This window comes from Diabrotica virgifera, chromosome 5, assembly GCF_917563875.1.
Source record: "Diabrotica virgifera virgifera chromosome 5, PGI_DIABVI_V3a".
Classification (NCBI taxonomy): Eukaryota; Metazoa; Arthropoda; class Insecta; order Coleoptera; family Chrysomelidae; genus Diabrotica; species Diabrotica virgifera.
The window spans coordinates 215943399-215960151 of record NC_065447.1 but is presented as its reverse complement, the minus strand read 5'-3'; the positions used below and the strand labels follow the sequence as shown (position 1 = coordinate 215960151).

The 16753-nt window shown below is 31.4% G+C and overlaps 1 protein-coding gene across 50 annotated transcripts in view; it reads left to right on the top strand.

The window, feature by feature from the left end:
- LOC114334985 (mucin-5AC-like) overlaps positions 1 to 16753 on the top strand; it is a 159161-nt gene that overhangs the window by 45074 nt on the left and 97334 nt on the right. For 49 of the 50 annotated variants that reach the window (XM_050650637.1, XM_050650659.1, XM_050650648.1 and 46 more), the window contains exons 21-30: positions 2938 to 3026; positions 3647 to 3866; positions 4093 to 4188; positions 5808 to 5881; positions 5972 to 6318; positions 6499 to 6649; positions 9819 to 9997; positions 10104 to 10281; positions 10357 to 10608; positions 10691 to 10834. In XM_050650637.1, coding sequence (XP_050506594.1) covers positions 2938 to 3026; positions 3647 to 3866; positions 4093 to 4188; positions 5808 to 5881; positions 5972 to 6318; positions 6499 to 6649; positions 9819 to 9997; positions 10104 to 10281; positions 10357 to 10608; positions 10691 to 10834 — 1730 coding nt within the window. The remainder of the gene's footprint in view (positions 1 to 2937; positions 3027 to 3646; positions 3867 to 4092; positions 4189 to 5807; positions 5882 to 5971; positions 6319 to 6498; positions 6650 to 9818; positions 9998 to 10103; positions 10282 to 10356; positions 10609 to 10690; positions 10835 to 16753) is intronic. The other variant, XM_050650619.1, reaches the window with a different exon arrangement.

The following is a 16753-nucleotide window of genomic DNA, read 5'->3' as shown; positions in this document are numbered from 1 at the left end:
GCGAGGTAACAACGTCGAGATATTTTTCGTTTTGTGCTTAGTTTTTGTTCAGCAATATTAAATCTGTGGGTTTTCACAAAATTTTTATCAAAAATTTCGTATTTTTGACTTCTGAGTGATACCAAAAATTCAAAAATCAGTAAAAATAAAAAAACTCAACGTTGTTACCTCGTGAAACTCATAAGCTAATTAAATCTTTTTGAATTTTTTGTTTCGTATGATCCAGTGATGAGTTCTGATGTCCACCGCAAAATATATTTTTTTGTGAGCTGCCTGTCAAAATTTGTCGCCAATGGCTTATTTTTTAATATTTTGGATTAAATCTTTTCTTAAATATTCTTTGAATTGTACTTAATATATTTATTTAATTTAAAAATAAAATAATTCTACCATAGCGTCGAAAAAAATTCACAAAAATGTGCTTGATATGTTGATTTCAAACCATACCCCCTCCTTAAGTAACGTACAAATTTCTAAAGAACTTATGTTCATAAAAGTTAATTTTAGTTTTTTACCAGATCTAATAGTCATTAGAACAAAGGAATTTACAATTAAGTGATTCGGTTAATCTTGTTAACACTTTTTCTGCTCATTGTCAAAAAATTCCCGGAAATACAGGGATTACAATTAGAAATAAATTAAAAAATGTTTTAGAAAAAAATGAGGGCTTCGATTGTTTGAGGAAAGTTGTACGTATTTTTGAAGGCAACTTTTCTGAAGATCTTACGACTTAATTTATTGTTTTATTTTTGAGTATTTTTAATATGCATTTGCATAGTTAGACAAATTTAGAAAAAATACCTGCATATTTGTAGTAAAATAATGCATATATATGCGCATATTTTGGTAATGTTGTGTTGCATATATTCCGCTCTCTAATAATAACGCTTGAGGTATATACGTTGACCCAAAGCGTTATTATCTATAATACCCGTGGTGCCTTCAACGTTTAATGTCCGACTAAATTCTTCTTTATATGCAAAAAATTTGACTGAATTTTGAATTAATTAGTTTTCAAATAAGTACATTTAGCAACAATAGCCGTAACGTAATTGTGGTAACCATAGTTTTACTTGGGTTTTTATTTGTCAACTTGACAGTATTTAACTAGTTATTTAAATTTAATGCTCAAGGGCGTTATTTTTCAAAATGACGCCCTAGGGCATTATATCATATTTAACTGACTTCGAAATCATGTCATTATTTGTCAAATAATATACCAGTCGGACATTAATGCATAAAACGTATAAAAACAATATTACAAGAAATTATCAGAAAGTTAAAAAAAAAATATCAACTACAAATATGAAACGACATCAACGTGTACTCACCCCAGAGAGATTTAAACAATATAAATTACTAAAACTAAAACTAAAACATCACTTTAAACAGATGAAATATATACAGCCGGTTCCTAAAAAAACTGATACGACTCTTAGTAAGATTTGATCATGTTGAGCAGTGTATTTGATTGATCTGACATTATATTTATTATGACATACAAATAATAAAATAAACAAACAACAAACAACTGATTACATATTATGTTAATTCATAAATTGTACTAATTATTAAGGTCTAAATGTTTATATTATTTTAAATATATCTAAACTTTTATATTAACTATCTAAATGATAGTTTTTACATCAAATAGATCACATAATATATTATTTTAAATATATCTAAACTTTTATATTAACTATCTAAATGATAGTTTTTACATCAAATAGATCACATAATTATTGTAAACGTGGATTATACAACAAAACAAATTAATATTCAATTCAGCCCTGTAACTTATTAAAATAAATATTATAGAAGTTTTCAGGGACTTTCAGCCCTCGGTAATAATGTAGTCTTTCATTCTGAGTTTAAATTTTTCAAAAATATTTATTAGTTTTCTCAGGATTCGAAGAAAATGAATACAATTAAAATACATTGAGAATTTTGACATGCGTCACAATTTTGCATTAACTCAATGTAAAATTCTAAACTGTTAAATTCCAGCTTCAAAAGACATTACTATTAAAGACTAATTATTAGACATCAAAAGACATTAGAAACTATTTGTAGAGGATTGAAATCTGTATTGAAAACAACTGTTAAAATTGGTCTACGTAATTAAACATATTCCAAAATTTTGTAAAAATGTAATACATTTCAGTTTTCAGCCCAAACTTAGGCCACACACAATGCAATAATGTTCACATTTTTGAACTGTCAATATTTTTATTTTATCATCTATTGTTTAAAAAAAACCCAGTTGATAAGATACTCTCAGTTGCGGAGAAAGTATTAATAATAAAGATTAATAATAAAGTCCAATAACCGTGGAACAGAATAAGCTATCTGACAAATTTTAAGATTTGGCAGTGACATTGACAGTATGTAAATATTTAGTATTTATCCTTCAAAATACACTGCTCAATTTTCTACAAAATACGCTTCAAGAGTCGTATCAGTTTTTTTTGGAACCAGGTGTACATAAAATCACAATACCACTTCTGCATTGAAGTAAAATTTGACATGACATGATCAGAGTTGCCAACTGACAAATAGGTCTATCGACTTGGATAGCCATAGACATTTTGTATGTCTATTGAGTAGATAGGGGGTCTGAATACGGGAAATATTCGAAGGGTAAATGGGAATATAATTGAAATAATTAAAAATTGAAATTGGATATGAAAGATCAAAATGATATTTAGAATAGAGGGTTAAGCGTCAGCTATTTTTAGAGGAAAAATAGTAAAATAAAGCGCAAAATTAACAAATGAATAAAATCAAAAGAAATTGGAATAAAATAGTTATTTAAAGAAAAATGTCAAACATGTGATGTTTACAACGTTACATAATCTAAAAAAATTGATTGCGCTTTTAATAATTTTTTATTTACATGCGTATTTTGTGGTTACTAATTATTGATTTATTTTTCAGCTACTTTACCCAATGGAATTGATGTCTGGTGGGACGGAAGCAACAGAGTCTACATAGACCTCCCTGCTAAATTTAACGAAGAAACGAGAGTAAGTATATACTATTTTTAAAATTTGCCTGTTTAAAGATAAAACTACTTAAAATCATAACAATTAACATCATGTAAGACGATTATTAAAGATCTCTAAGATGAAGCTGTTCAGGAAATGGCTATCTATAGAACAGTAATTCTACCCGTGGTAACCTATGGTTGTGGGACCTGGATAATGACAAAAAAAGGTGAAGCGCAACTCAAGACATTCGAGAAAAAGATTCTGAGAAAAGTATACGGCCTGGAGAAACGACGATATTAATGAATTAAATGAGTAGCAGGATATTGTAAGATTTGTAAAAATAAGAGAGTGTCATGGTGGAACATGTCTAGAGACAAGAAGATACAAAATCAATAATAAATATTACAATAAAAGCCGAAAGACTCAGAACACATCAAAAGAAGAAGAAAAAGCTGCTTAAGAAAAAAGTATATTAACCGAACTAACAAAAAATTATATTAAGTAGAGACGTATTTAACATCCTCCAAAAAAGAAAAACCAAACGCTGAAGAAAGAGCAGAAGAAAGCAAATTACTATTTAAATAAAACTCATATTGTTAAATATTCCCTTGATCCTTTCCCCTTAATATTATATAATTTATCACCAATTTCTTCAGGGTCTTTGCGGTACTTTCAACAACAACCAAAAAGACGATTTCTTAACCCCGCAAGACGATGTTGAACAATCTGTCATTGCTTTTGCCAACAAGTGGAAGACTACTGAACATTGCCAAGACCTTCCAGAAGTGGTTCCAACCCACCCATGCGACAGAAATATCCACAGAAGAGGACAAGCCGAAGAATACTGTTCCAAAATTAAGTCAGAGCTTTTCAAAGGTAAGATTTGTTTATAATAATATATTATCAGGATTGTATAATCTTAATTCTCCTACGTATTTAGTGATTTTAATGTTGGTTGAAATGAAATACTATCTAGTCTCATACCAAATCACCATTTGCTTCCTTTATTTGTTACAATGATTTGATATAAGCCGAAGATATTTTATTTGACAAAACTCTATACTTAGTCTTTTATAAAAAATAATAAGCATGCGTGTTTCAGGTAAGCTTATGAGTCCAGTCAATTTTCTAGGCAATGACACTAAAACACCACATGATCATTTATGCGAAGAACATTTTAAATTTATCAATGAAAATAGTGAGTCCACTTTCAAAGTACATGCTTCCAAGTCAAGCGACTAGCACTGGGAGATGCTTTTCATTTGTGTTTAAATGCAGGTGCTTTTTGGGAAAACAAATTATGCAATATAATTAAAATGATCTTTTAATCGCATTATACAGCAAGAATTAATAAATTTATTGATAGATTGTTAACTGTCATGTCAATAAATTTGACTGGGCTTGGTAGGCAATAATATGGTACATAGAAATATTTTCTAATTTTTGCTTAACACTATCAAGCTAGCAAGCTATACTCTTTTGATTCGCTGTGCACCAACGAATTTATGATTAAGCATTATGTAAATTAAATTTTCCTTCACTTTATAACACTTCATCTGTGTTTTTTATTCTTCTTCTTATAGTGCCGTCCAATAATGAAGGTTGGCTATAACCATTGCAAATTCGTCTCTATTTTCTGTTTTTCATAAAAGCCTCTGTGTGTTTAACTCGGTCCAGTAGCGAATGCGTTTCAACTAGGATATTTGTCGTCTACCAGGACTCCTTTTTCCTTCAATACTTCCCCTCATAATCACCTGCAACAACTCGTACTTATCATTTGTAAGTATTTGCCCCAAATATGCTCTTTCGCCTAAATGGTGGTCAAAAGTTATCTGTCTCTTCCAATTCTCTGCACACCATTTCGTTCGTAATATGATCGGTCCATGGTATTTTCAAAATTCTCCTAAAAAGCTACATCTCAAAATCTTCCAGCTTTCTCATTAAGTCAACATTAACATTTCAGGCTTCGACACTATAAAGAAGAATAGAGTAGACATAACATTTTATCATCCGATATCGGATTTGCAGATTGAGTCTTTAGTTACTCAGAAATTTCTTCATCTTCACAAAGGCTGCTCTTTATTGCTCTATTCTTGATCGAATTTCTGTTTTCGGATTTAGATCTTCCGTAACACAGACTCCTAAATATTTCATTTTGCTTACTCCCCAATCTTCACTTTTTATCTGGATCCTTGTAATGACTTTGCCCCTCTTACTGATAGTGATAACCATGGTTTTTGTTTTCTTTATGTTTATTGTTAAACCAAATTGTTCCCCAGTGTCACAAATTGTGTTTAGTAGCGTCTGCAAATCTTTCTCATTTTCAGAGATAATGACTGTATCGTCAACCTAACAGCCTATTTATATTTTCATCATATTTATCTTGATCCCTTCTATACAATTTTTAAGTGCTTTTGTAAATAACTCTTTAATATCTTAATATATTAAATAGTAATGGCGAAAGTACACAGCCCTTACTCCTCTACTTATCTATTGCGCATCCGTGCTATTTCTATCTAATGTTACCACAACCTGTTGGTTCCAATAGAAATATCTCACTATGTTTATGTCATTTTTGTCGAGTCCTTTTCGCTTAAGACATTCCATTAGAATGTTATGTTTAACTTTGTCGAAAGCTTTCTTATAGTCTATAAACGCAACGAAAATTTGCATTATCATATAAATCAAACAAATTCTTTCATCAATCCATAAGCTTGCCGGAAAAATTAATAAAATCACGTAGTAAAAGCTGCAAAATGTTTAAATGGCCAAAAGGGTTTGTAAAATGACCATTCCTTACAATTTATTTGTTTATAGGTTGTCATTGGTTCGTCGATCCTGAACAATTCTACAAAGATTGTCTCTACGACATGTGCTCTTGTGAATCCCCTGTAAGTAAAAATTGATTTCCTAATTTCTATAAATCTCTATAGAAATGTTTCCTTTCTGGAACAAAATATTGATGGTTTCCAAATTTATAGGTTTCCAAATGCCTTTGTCCAATCATGGCCAGCTACGCTAGCGAATGTTCTCGTCAAGGAATTAAGGTAGACTGGAGAAGCGACGTCCGCGAATGTGGCGTCCACTGTCCAGGTGGTCAAATATACCAAGTTTGTGGCGACTCATGTTCAAGAACTTGCCGCGACATCTCTGACGATACCAACTGCAAACCCCAGTGTGTTGAAGGTTGTAACTGTCCCGACGGTCAGACCTTAGACGACAATGGTGAATGTATTCCAATTGGACAATGTAAATGTCATTACCGCGGAATGGAGTTCCCACCCGGATACAGGGAAATCAGACCTGCTACTAAGGCTCCAGAACTATGGTAAGTTTATTAGCTTTTTAAACCCTATACAAGATATTCTCTTTCTACCTATCCTATTTTTCATTCACTCCTGTCTCTAGCAACTCTTCTTCATTCTCTAACTCTAACTTCTAAGTTATATAAAGTCTATTATCCATTCCAATTCAAAAATAAGTATTCAATATTTTTTATATTTTTCAGTTCTTGCGCCAGTGCTGTATGGGAATGTTTCGAAGCCAGCCAAGAAGACATTGCGATGTATCCTAGCTCAGAATTAGTTCAAAACAAGTGTAATGCATCTGCAAACCTTGAATTCACCACCTGTGAACCGGTCGAACCACTTACCTGTAAGGTATGTATTTGCAAAAATAAAACATCAATAAAAGCTATGTTTTACAAATTGTAATATCCAATACATAAACATTACGAACTATACAGGGTGTCCAGAAACTCTACCGACAAACGAAGACAGAAGATTCTTCAGGTAATTTTAAGACATTTTGACCCAATTCGCTTAGTCCGAAAATGCTTCCTAAGGGAGCTAGAGCTATTTGAAGATGGCGTCTTGTAATTAGTTTTTCTTAAATCTTTCCAGAACGCTTCTATTTAGAAAAACAAAAATAGTTGCGCGTATTTATCTTCCAGAGATAACTCTATTCCATCCATTGCGAATTTGTGGTACCGATCATAGGCGTCCGTTTTGGGTAGGGCAACGGTTATTTTATCCCCTAACTTTTTTGTCTTTAATTTTTAAGCATTTTTGACTCAGAATTAATAAACTGTGAGGTATTCTAGTACTAAAAGGTACTCTTGTTTTAAGTCGATATGATACAACGTTTTCTAGAAAAATCGATTTGAAAATTTTTCGTTCCTTGAATTAAAAAAAAAAATTTTCAAAAAAAAAACTATTTAGAAGGACGAAACCTGGTACATTTATTTATATTCCAGAGATGAATCGATTTCATTAATTGCGAATTTCCAGTATCGGTCATAGGCGTCCGTTTTGGGTAGGTCAACAGTTATTTTATAGCATAACTTTTTTGTCTTTAATTTTTAAGCATTTTTGACACTAGATTATTAAATTATGGGGTATTCGAGTACTAAAAGTTACTCTTGATTTAAGTTGATAAAATACATAGTTTTTTATTATTTTTTTTTTAATTTTTTTTTTCAAATTCCAAGAACAAAAAACTTTCAAATCGATTTTTCTGGAAAACGGTGTGTCCTACCGACTTAAAGAAATATTACCTTTTAGTAATAAAATACCTCACAATTTAATAATCCAGTATCAAAAATGCTTAAAAGTTAAAGGCAAAAAAGTTATGCGATAAAATATTCGTTGCCCTACCCAAAACGGACGCCTATGACCGGTACTAGAAATTCGCAATAGATAGAATCGATTCATTTCTGGAAAGTAAATATGTATACCAATTTTTGTTTTTCTAAATAGAAGAATTCTGGAGGTATTTAAGAAAAACTAAGTACATGACGCCATCTTCAAAGAGCTCTAGCTCCCTTAGAAAGCATTTTCGGATTAGGTGAATTGGGTTAAATTATCTTCAAATTATCTGAGGAGTTTCCTGTCTTCGTTTGTCGGTAGAGTTTCTGGACACCCTGTATATTATATTACATAAACATTATTAACTATTAGTGCAGTCACTGAAGGTTTTCACCTCCGATTTCGTTGAACCTCCATCGATTTTCATGAAAATTGGTGACTAATTAGAGGATACCTCAGAGAACAAAGGTGACATGATGCCAACTTGCGCTTTTACCCTGGGGGTGGCTGCCACCCCTTCTCGGGGGTGAAAATTATTTTATTAAAAATAATACCATAAGTCGATAAAGGGACAAATTATAAGCAAAATTTGTTATATAAAGTTACTAAAATAAATCAACACTTTTTGAGTTATTAAAGACCAAAGATTTTATTTTTTCGTAAAAAAATACATGTTTTAAATCGGTTTTGCACGTATAAATCAAAAACTATAAGCTTTTACAAAAAAGTTATTATTACTGAAATTGAAGATAATAAAAAATTGAATACATTCCTCACATAAAGAACTAAACTAATATTAGTTCAAAGTGAGTTATTGGCAATTGAATGTGTATTTTTTTCGACGAGTACTCAAATCTAAATATTTAAGCTTTAATAACGGGAAAACGATGCAATGTATAAAATATTCCTGCCTAACATTTGCCAAAGTACTTCAGAATACCTATCAAATGAGCTTCAGAACAAGGTAATAGCGTCAAAACTAAGCAAGTTATAATGAAAATAAAAGAACCGTTTCGAATTTTTTAGGAAAAGTGAAAAATAAAAGATACGCCATTTCCACAAAAATTAAAATTTACCGTAATCTTTAAAAGAACTTCTTTATATTAGCATAGGTAATATTTTCGATAATTTTGACCGGTTTAGAATGCATATTTTTGAAAAAAAGATATAATTTAAAAAAACATCATTTTTAAAATTATTGTAATTCTCATATTCTTTTGATAATAACTCCAAAAATACTCAATATACGTAAAAAATTATATTTTACCAAATTTTAGTTTTCTCTGTGCCAAATATTTTACCTGTTTTACTATTTCTATAGGGTAAAAAATAACCGAGATAGAAACGTTTAAATCTTAAATTTTGCTGTGGGAACCATGCAACCGGAGTTATTTAACCTTTTATTTTTAAAAAAGTAAGAGATTTAAAAGATTATGTTTAACGTGCTTTAATAGCACTTGGAATTAACTTTCAAACAGTTTTTAGATAAACCTGATATCGTAAACACGAACAGAGTTAGAAAAAAAAACAATAAAATTTTTTGGAAAAATTTTTAAAAGATAAATTTTAAAAAAATGTTGGAGCATAAATTTTAAGGCTATCAACATGTTCGGGGGCTCATTTAATAGATATTTTTTTAAGTACTTTGACAAATGTTTAATAAGTTTATGTTATAAAATGCATCAATTTCCCGTTATTTCAGCTTGAATACTTTGAGTTTTTTACTCGCCGAAAAAAATATACATTCAATTACCTATAACTCACTTTTAGTTAACATTAAAAGGTTTTTGTAGTAAGCGGTTTATTTCATTTTTTATTAGCTTCAATCTTGATAATAATAACTTTTTTGTAACAACTTACACTTTTTCAGTTATTGATGAAAAATTGGTTAAAAACATGCATTTTTCTCAAGAAAAATTAAAATCTTTGATCTTTAATAACTCAAAAAGTTTTGATTTATTTTAATAACTTTATATAACAAATTTTGCTTGAAATTTGTCCCTCTATCGAATTATGGGGTTATTTTTAATAAAATAATTTTCGCCCCCGAGACGGGGTGGCATCCACACCCAGGGTAAAAGCGCAAGTTGGCACCATGTCACCTTTGTTCCTTGAGATATTCTCTAACCACTCACCAATTTTCATGCAAATCGATGGAGATTCAACGAAATCAGAGGTAATAGCTCATATCCACCTTCAGTGACTCCACTATATAGTTAATATCAATCCTGTACATTTATAGAACATGCACTCTCCACCACAAGTATCTCCTGCTATCTGTCACTCTGGTTGCCAATGTAAAGAGGGATATGTTCTCGATACAACAAGCCGAAGATGTGTTAAACCTACTGAATGTCCATGTCACCACGCCAGTAAGAGCTACAAGGAAGGTGCTATCGTCCAAAGCGGATGCAACACATGGTAAGCAGGAAGAATTTTAAATTATGTAACCCAATAATAAAAATGGACAATTATAATATATTAGCTATATGTATGTATAAATCCTTTAACATTATTTATTTTGCAGTACTTGTCAAAATGGTAAATGGGGATGCACTGACCGTCAATGTGCAGCTGAATGTAGCGCATGGGGAGACTCTCACTACAAAACCTTCGATGGAAAACGATTCGACTATCAAGGAGAATGTGACTATGTTTTGGCTAAAGGAAGTCTTGGACAAGATTCTTTCCACGTTTCAGTCCAAGTACGTAAAGCTTGTAAAAATAATAGTTTTGTTAAATGTCTCTATTACCAAAATTTAAATTTCCTATTTTTGTAGAACGTACCATGTGGATCATTGGGTACCGCTTGTTTCAAATCTGTTACCATCAAAGTAACCTCAAGTGGAACATCTGATGTTATTACTTTAGAAAAAGACAAGCTTTTGCCAAGTCTCAAAACCTATAAGCACATCACTGTTAGAGAAAAGAGTATGTTTGTTATTGTCGAAGCTCCAGATCTAGGATTTGTCGTCCACTGGGATAGAGGAACCAGAGTATATGTCAGAATCGATCCTAGATGGAAGGATACAGTAAGTTTCACAACACGAATAACTCAATATATTTCGCATTTTGTTGGATTACTTTTTTCTAATATGTAAGTTTATTTTGTAGACTAAAGGTTTATGTGGTAATTACAACGACAATGAAGTTGATGATTTCCAGACTCCTTCTGGAGGTCTTGCTGAAGTTTCAGCTAATATCTTTGGTGACTCTTGGAGATTACAATCATACTGTACTGAAGCTCCAGAAATTAAGGTAATTTTTTTTAACACATTTAATCAAATCCTTGTCATTTACATTAAGAAGTTACATCACCGCGTCATCAATTTTTTTTTTAAAGTTCTGCGAACTTTCAATTGTGCCGCAACAGTGTGTCGACAGTACGACAATGACAGTGACACTATACTATCAAAAATGAAGGCACAATATTGTGATAATAATTATTATACTTATAGGCGCGCTAAATGTTGCCAACTCAGTCAAGTTCGATTTCTTGTTATAGATAATCGATTTTAAGTAATTCCAATGTGACACAAAATCTAGGCATGGGATAAAAAAGTTTATTTGAAGAACGTATATTTTTTATCTTCTGAATGGCGGTACAGACTCGTTTTTGTAATATTTTATTTAATTAAGAGTAATTGCTACATACTAACGTATTTCACAAATTGGGCTATGTACCGCCATTCTTTAATATATTACGAATAAGTGTGCCAAATATCTTGACAAAATACTCAAAACATAAAGTTGTAATCTTGGAACGCGTTTTCCACGCGCTGATGTTGCCTCTTAAGTAATTAAGTGCGTTCGCGGGTATCTGAAATTGTCAGAAAATTGGATAAATTGTCAGAAAACGCATGCGCACTTTAAAATAATATAAATAATATCGTTAATAGATAAATATACAAGGTATATTTACCTATTATAATTTAATAATTAGTTATTAATATTACTTAAAAGTAAATATACCTTGTTTATTTATCTATTAACGATATTATTTATATTAAGTGACATTAGAAATTGTCGGCGACAATTTGTCAACTGTACCCGCGAACGCACCTAATGTAATAACAAAATCGTGATGTATGAAAAAGACATTTAAAGTGATCATAAACATTAGAGTGGGCCGAAAAAAACTTTTTTTTTATTTCATGTTGCTATACGCTGTGAGCTCGTAGGTAGAGGGGATAATTAAAAATTCGCGAGCGCCAGTAGTGACAAGTTTGTAAACTTTTACTGGAAATTTGCTTTTTGAAGTTCTGCATTAAGAGTTGCATATTATAGCTTTTAAATGTCTTACGAAAGTTGTTGTATTAAAGAGTGTCGAAATACTGGTTACAATAGTAACTGTGTAAGTATTCTACAAATTTCCTGTCGCTAAGCATAAGGTGATTCAACGATAAAAATGGATTGATGCAATTAGAAAAAAGTAAGTAAACACAATTTTAATTTTAAAACGGTAGAAAAATTTAAGCTAGAGGATCAGTTAGCACACTCTCGAATTTTGACGGTTTCAATTTTAAAATCCAATCCTGAAGCAAAATTTGAATGCGTGAAGATAACGACCAATCACAACAAACGTAGGATGCCGTTAACTGTCATTCAGAAGTTAATATTTAAGAAGTATTATACTATAATTATATTAAATTATTATACTTTTTTGCAGAATAAATTTTTTCTAATATTAGTTGTCAACATAAACGTCAAAATGATAAGCAAAGTCTTAAAAATAATCATAATGAATAATAAATTCTGTACTTACTGCTATTAATTATCGATTACAATCCAATTACTTCTTTACGTTGTAAATATTACATGATAAGAATTAAATAATAAATTTGAAACAACTATTATTTTCTTTTCTACTGTCCTCTTTAAAATTCCGGCCGAAATAGGAACACTAGTCAACCGTTAGATGGCGATACCAGCCATACCAGCGAAACTCACAGAGTATAGGCAACACTTTTTTCTTACCAGAAAATTTCCGGTAAAAGTTATACTAGTAATCCTGTAGGTAGGTGGCGGTGGCGATACCAGCGAAGCTCGGAGCGTATACCGCGGAAAAGTTGCTACTAGGATAGAGTTTTAAATTACAAAAAGAATTTTTCAAATTGGTTGATATCTTCCGGTCGCGCATTGGTCGTAAAGTTTGAAAAATTGGTTGTTTTTGAATTTTTTTTAAAAAACACAAAAATATTTTATTCCGTTTTGCTATACCGCGTACATCTTTCCTGGAGGGGTAAGGATTAAAATAGAGCAAAGAAAAAAGATATATTGACATATTCCGGTCGCGCATCGTCCATAGAATATTAAAAAATATCGGTTTTTGCTATTTTCTTCTTTGAAAATACAACGCTTTTAATAATATAAAACCAACTTAACGGCCCTGCCCTACTTTTCATGTGCCAGGCACAAGACTTAAATAAAAAAAACAACTGAATTGCAATAAAAATGCAATAAAAATTTCAAAAACAATCAATTTTTTTTAATTTTACGACCAATACGCGACCGGAAGATATCAGCCAATTTGAATTTTTTTTTTGTAATTTAAAACTCTATCCTAGTAGCAACTTTTCCGCGGTATAGCAACACGAAATAAAATAAAAAGTTTTTTTCGGCCCACCCTAATAAAAATCTACAAAAAAGTACTTTCACTTTTTACAAATATGTATTTAAAAAAAAAGAATGAGACTGCCGATAGGAGATACGATATACTCTACACCAGTGATTCCCAAAGTGGTCCAGGTGGACCCCCAGGGGTCCACGAGGGACTCAACGGGGATCTACGTTGGCGTGAAATAAAAATGGGGGTTCACAAGTTGTAAGTGGGGGTCCACGAAAATTTTATAGTGGGGACAAAAAAATGTCATTATAACGCATTATAATAAGTTATTTTGATTAAAAATTTAATTTTTGTGTAGAAAACGTAAAATACCGTTTTTTATATTTTGCTCCATTCCCAAAAAATATGTCCTTCGATTTGACTAAAAATTTTCCCACAGATAGTCAAAACACAGGATTTAAGTGGTTAAAAATTTTTTTATAGTTTTACAATATAGAAAAAAACGCGTGGAATAATATCAGAGTCAAAAATATAGGCGTCTACTTTAAGTACAATTAACTCGGAAAATATCGACCGTACGAAAAAAATGGTTAAAAAAAATTGTAATAATTATTATAAACACGGTTTATTTGGAATAATTTCAGTTCCTAAAATTTTTGTCGAAAAGTTGAAAATGGCGGAGATATTGAACAAAAACCACTGCTATCAAACTAATCAGGTTCATGCTAGCGCCTTTACCGCATACGTACTACCTAAAATATTGATTTTAGCAAAAAATTAAAGGAATTAAAATTGTATAAAATTTAATTCTGTTCATTTTTGTATAGGCACATTTTTGTTATAAAACTAATAATAAACGAGATAATTCAATAATTATGCTCTAATTGTCACTATGTCCCCTATAACTCGGAAAATATCGACGGCACAAAAAAATTATAATAAAAGAAATTACTTATAGGAAATCATATTTTCAACAATTTTAGTCCTTACACTTTTTGTCGGAAAGTTAAAAATGGCGGAGATATTTAGCAAAAACGATTCCCTTTAAAACCAAGATGGAGGCTAACCCAACGGCAGAATTCATTCGCGATTTTAAATTTACACTACTATTGACCCCTCAAAGCTCAGAAAAATAGAAACTTGCTTGGGTAGCTCGGCATGCAAGATCAAATGCTAACCCGACTGAACTATATAATTTTGGCTCTGATATTAGTGCATGTAACTTTTCTTGTATTGTAAAACTATACAAATTCTTTTAACAACTTAAAGCCCTGTATTTTGACTATCTCTGGGCAAATTTTCAGCCAAATAAAAGAACATGTATTTTGGAAATGGAGGTACATGTAAAAAACAGTATTCTACAGGTTTTCTACCCTAAAATTTGATCAAAAATATGTTTTAAATAAAGAAACTTGTTATAATGCCTAATAATCACATTTTTGAGTCCCTTCTATTAAAACATTCCTTTTTAAATTGATACTTTACGATAAAAAATGTAAAGTTTAAATAAATTCCAAATCACTGTAAAATCGCTTGGAATGATATTTTGAGAAAAAAAAAGAAGAAAAAGACGGTTTGACCTTCATTATTGTCTTATTTTTTTCCACCCAAGTTCCCCCCACCCACAGGCAATTTTCTAGATCCGCCACTGACGTGCACAGCTACGAAATATAACTTCTGCTGGGGGTCCACCGAAACCAGTAAATTTTTTAAAGTGGTCTACGAGAAAAAGTAGTTTGGGAACCTCTGCTCTACACGTTACACTATACAGATGACCAAATTGCAATTGCACAGGACAAGGAAGATCTTAAATATATGGCAAGAAAACGAATAGAAGATTATAGAAAATGGGATATAAATACCAAAAAAACATAATATATATGCGTAGGAAGGGAACGAACGGTGAGTCTAACAGTGGCGGCTCGTGGCCTTGGAGACAGGGTCGGCAAGGTTTTTTTGTCTCCTCATATAGGTATACCATCAAACTAAAAGGCTTAATTCATCATAGGAGATTTTGTTGTTTTTTGCTTTTTTTTTATTTGATGTACTTGACATTCTCTCTTGTTTCATGGTGTTTCGACAATACGTGTTGATTCTTTTGAGACAAGGTAAATCCCGTTTCTTTAGGCAGAAATTGGTGGTAATAAGAAAATTGATAAACAGTTTGTTGTAATGAATTGCAGTACTTACTACATAGAATTATACATACATATTGTGCAACTTATCCCACTTTCTGAAAATATTTGGACCAGCATAATTTTTAAGTACCTAACGTGTAATAATAAATATCTTGGAAATTCTTTGGCGAACGTAACTTTTAAATTTTAAATCGTCAAAGAGGTCAAAAATTTGCAAATCTTCAAAATTCGAAAAACGAGTATCTATTTGCATATAATAGTAGGTATCCAAAATTTCAAGATATACTTACTCGTTTTTAGAGAATATGTATCATGTCGTTGTCTTTTTTGGGGTGGTTCGGAAATATCAAGCGAATCCAAAACGTCACTGCGTATATATTGGAAACTACTATCATTACGAAAATCTCTGAGATTTTGCACCAGCTTTCGTATTCTATTTTTAGAATAAATAATGTCAGTTGACTGATTTTGAACAACAAGGAATATCTTGGGCAAACTCTGTCTTAAAAATATTTAAAAAAATATTGAAAGAGTCATTAGTATTTAATAAAGTTCTCAAACCGATTGCTTCACGGATCGAGGTATCGCCACTTTCAAAATCATCGCCTTCGATAATAAAATCAAAAACTTCCAAAAGCTGTTCACGAAAATCTGCTACAGATACTAAAACTATAAGAGATAATCTGCTTAGATAAAACTAACCGAGATTTGCGTGTAGGTGGCGAAAATATGCAAAAATTGATTTTGGGCCACCACTGTGGCTTTGGGGCGCAAATATTGTAAAATGTGCATAAGTCATAATTTGTAGGTTACAGGTAGGTGTCGTTTTATTTTACATAAGTACTTTATCAATAAAACGAACAGATGACGAAAAAAAACAAAAACTGGAGCCCGCCAAAGCATATATGAGGTTTACGGCGCCACTGTGCCGTAACGGTTGCTTATACGAAAAAAATGAATAGGACCTAATTTTTTGAGTAAATAGTGGTCTTTAACCTTGTATAAGTTTTGTTTAAAAAGAATACATACCTAATGAGAAAATCGTAAAAACATGCTCGCCAAGGAATCGGGGTAGTTTCTGCAGTATATTTTCAAGGATAGGGATGGTTTCGGCAGGGATGTTACAATAACCATATATATTTTTGAAAAGCACTATTGATGAAGCATATGCCCATATGGATCAAAAAGCAAAAAACAAAAAAAAAATTTCAACCCCCCATTATATTTATTTTTTTTTTTTTTGGTACAGGGGTTGCACTAGGAAATCGGTTTTGGTGTCCATGCACGGGTAATAATAACGTGCATAAAATTATATATGAAGCATATTAATAAAGGGCATTGTGTGTGAAGGATTCCAAGAAAATCACTTTATTTATTAATTCTTCTTTTTTTTTGGGGTGGTTCCGGGGAAAATGGAGGTGCATTATACAAATTTGTAGATAGCACCAGTACATAGGTAATCGCTGAAAGTCT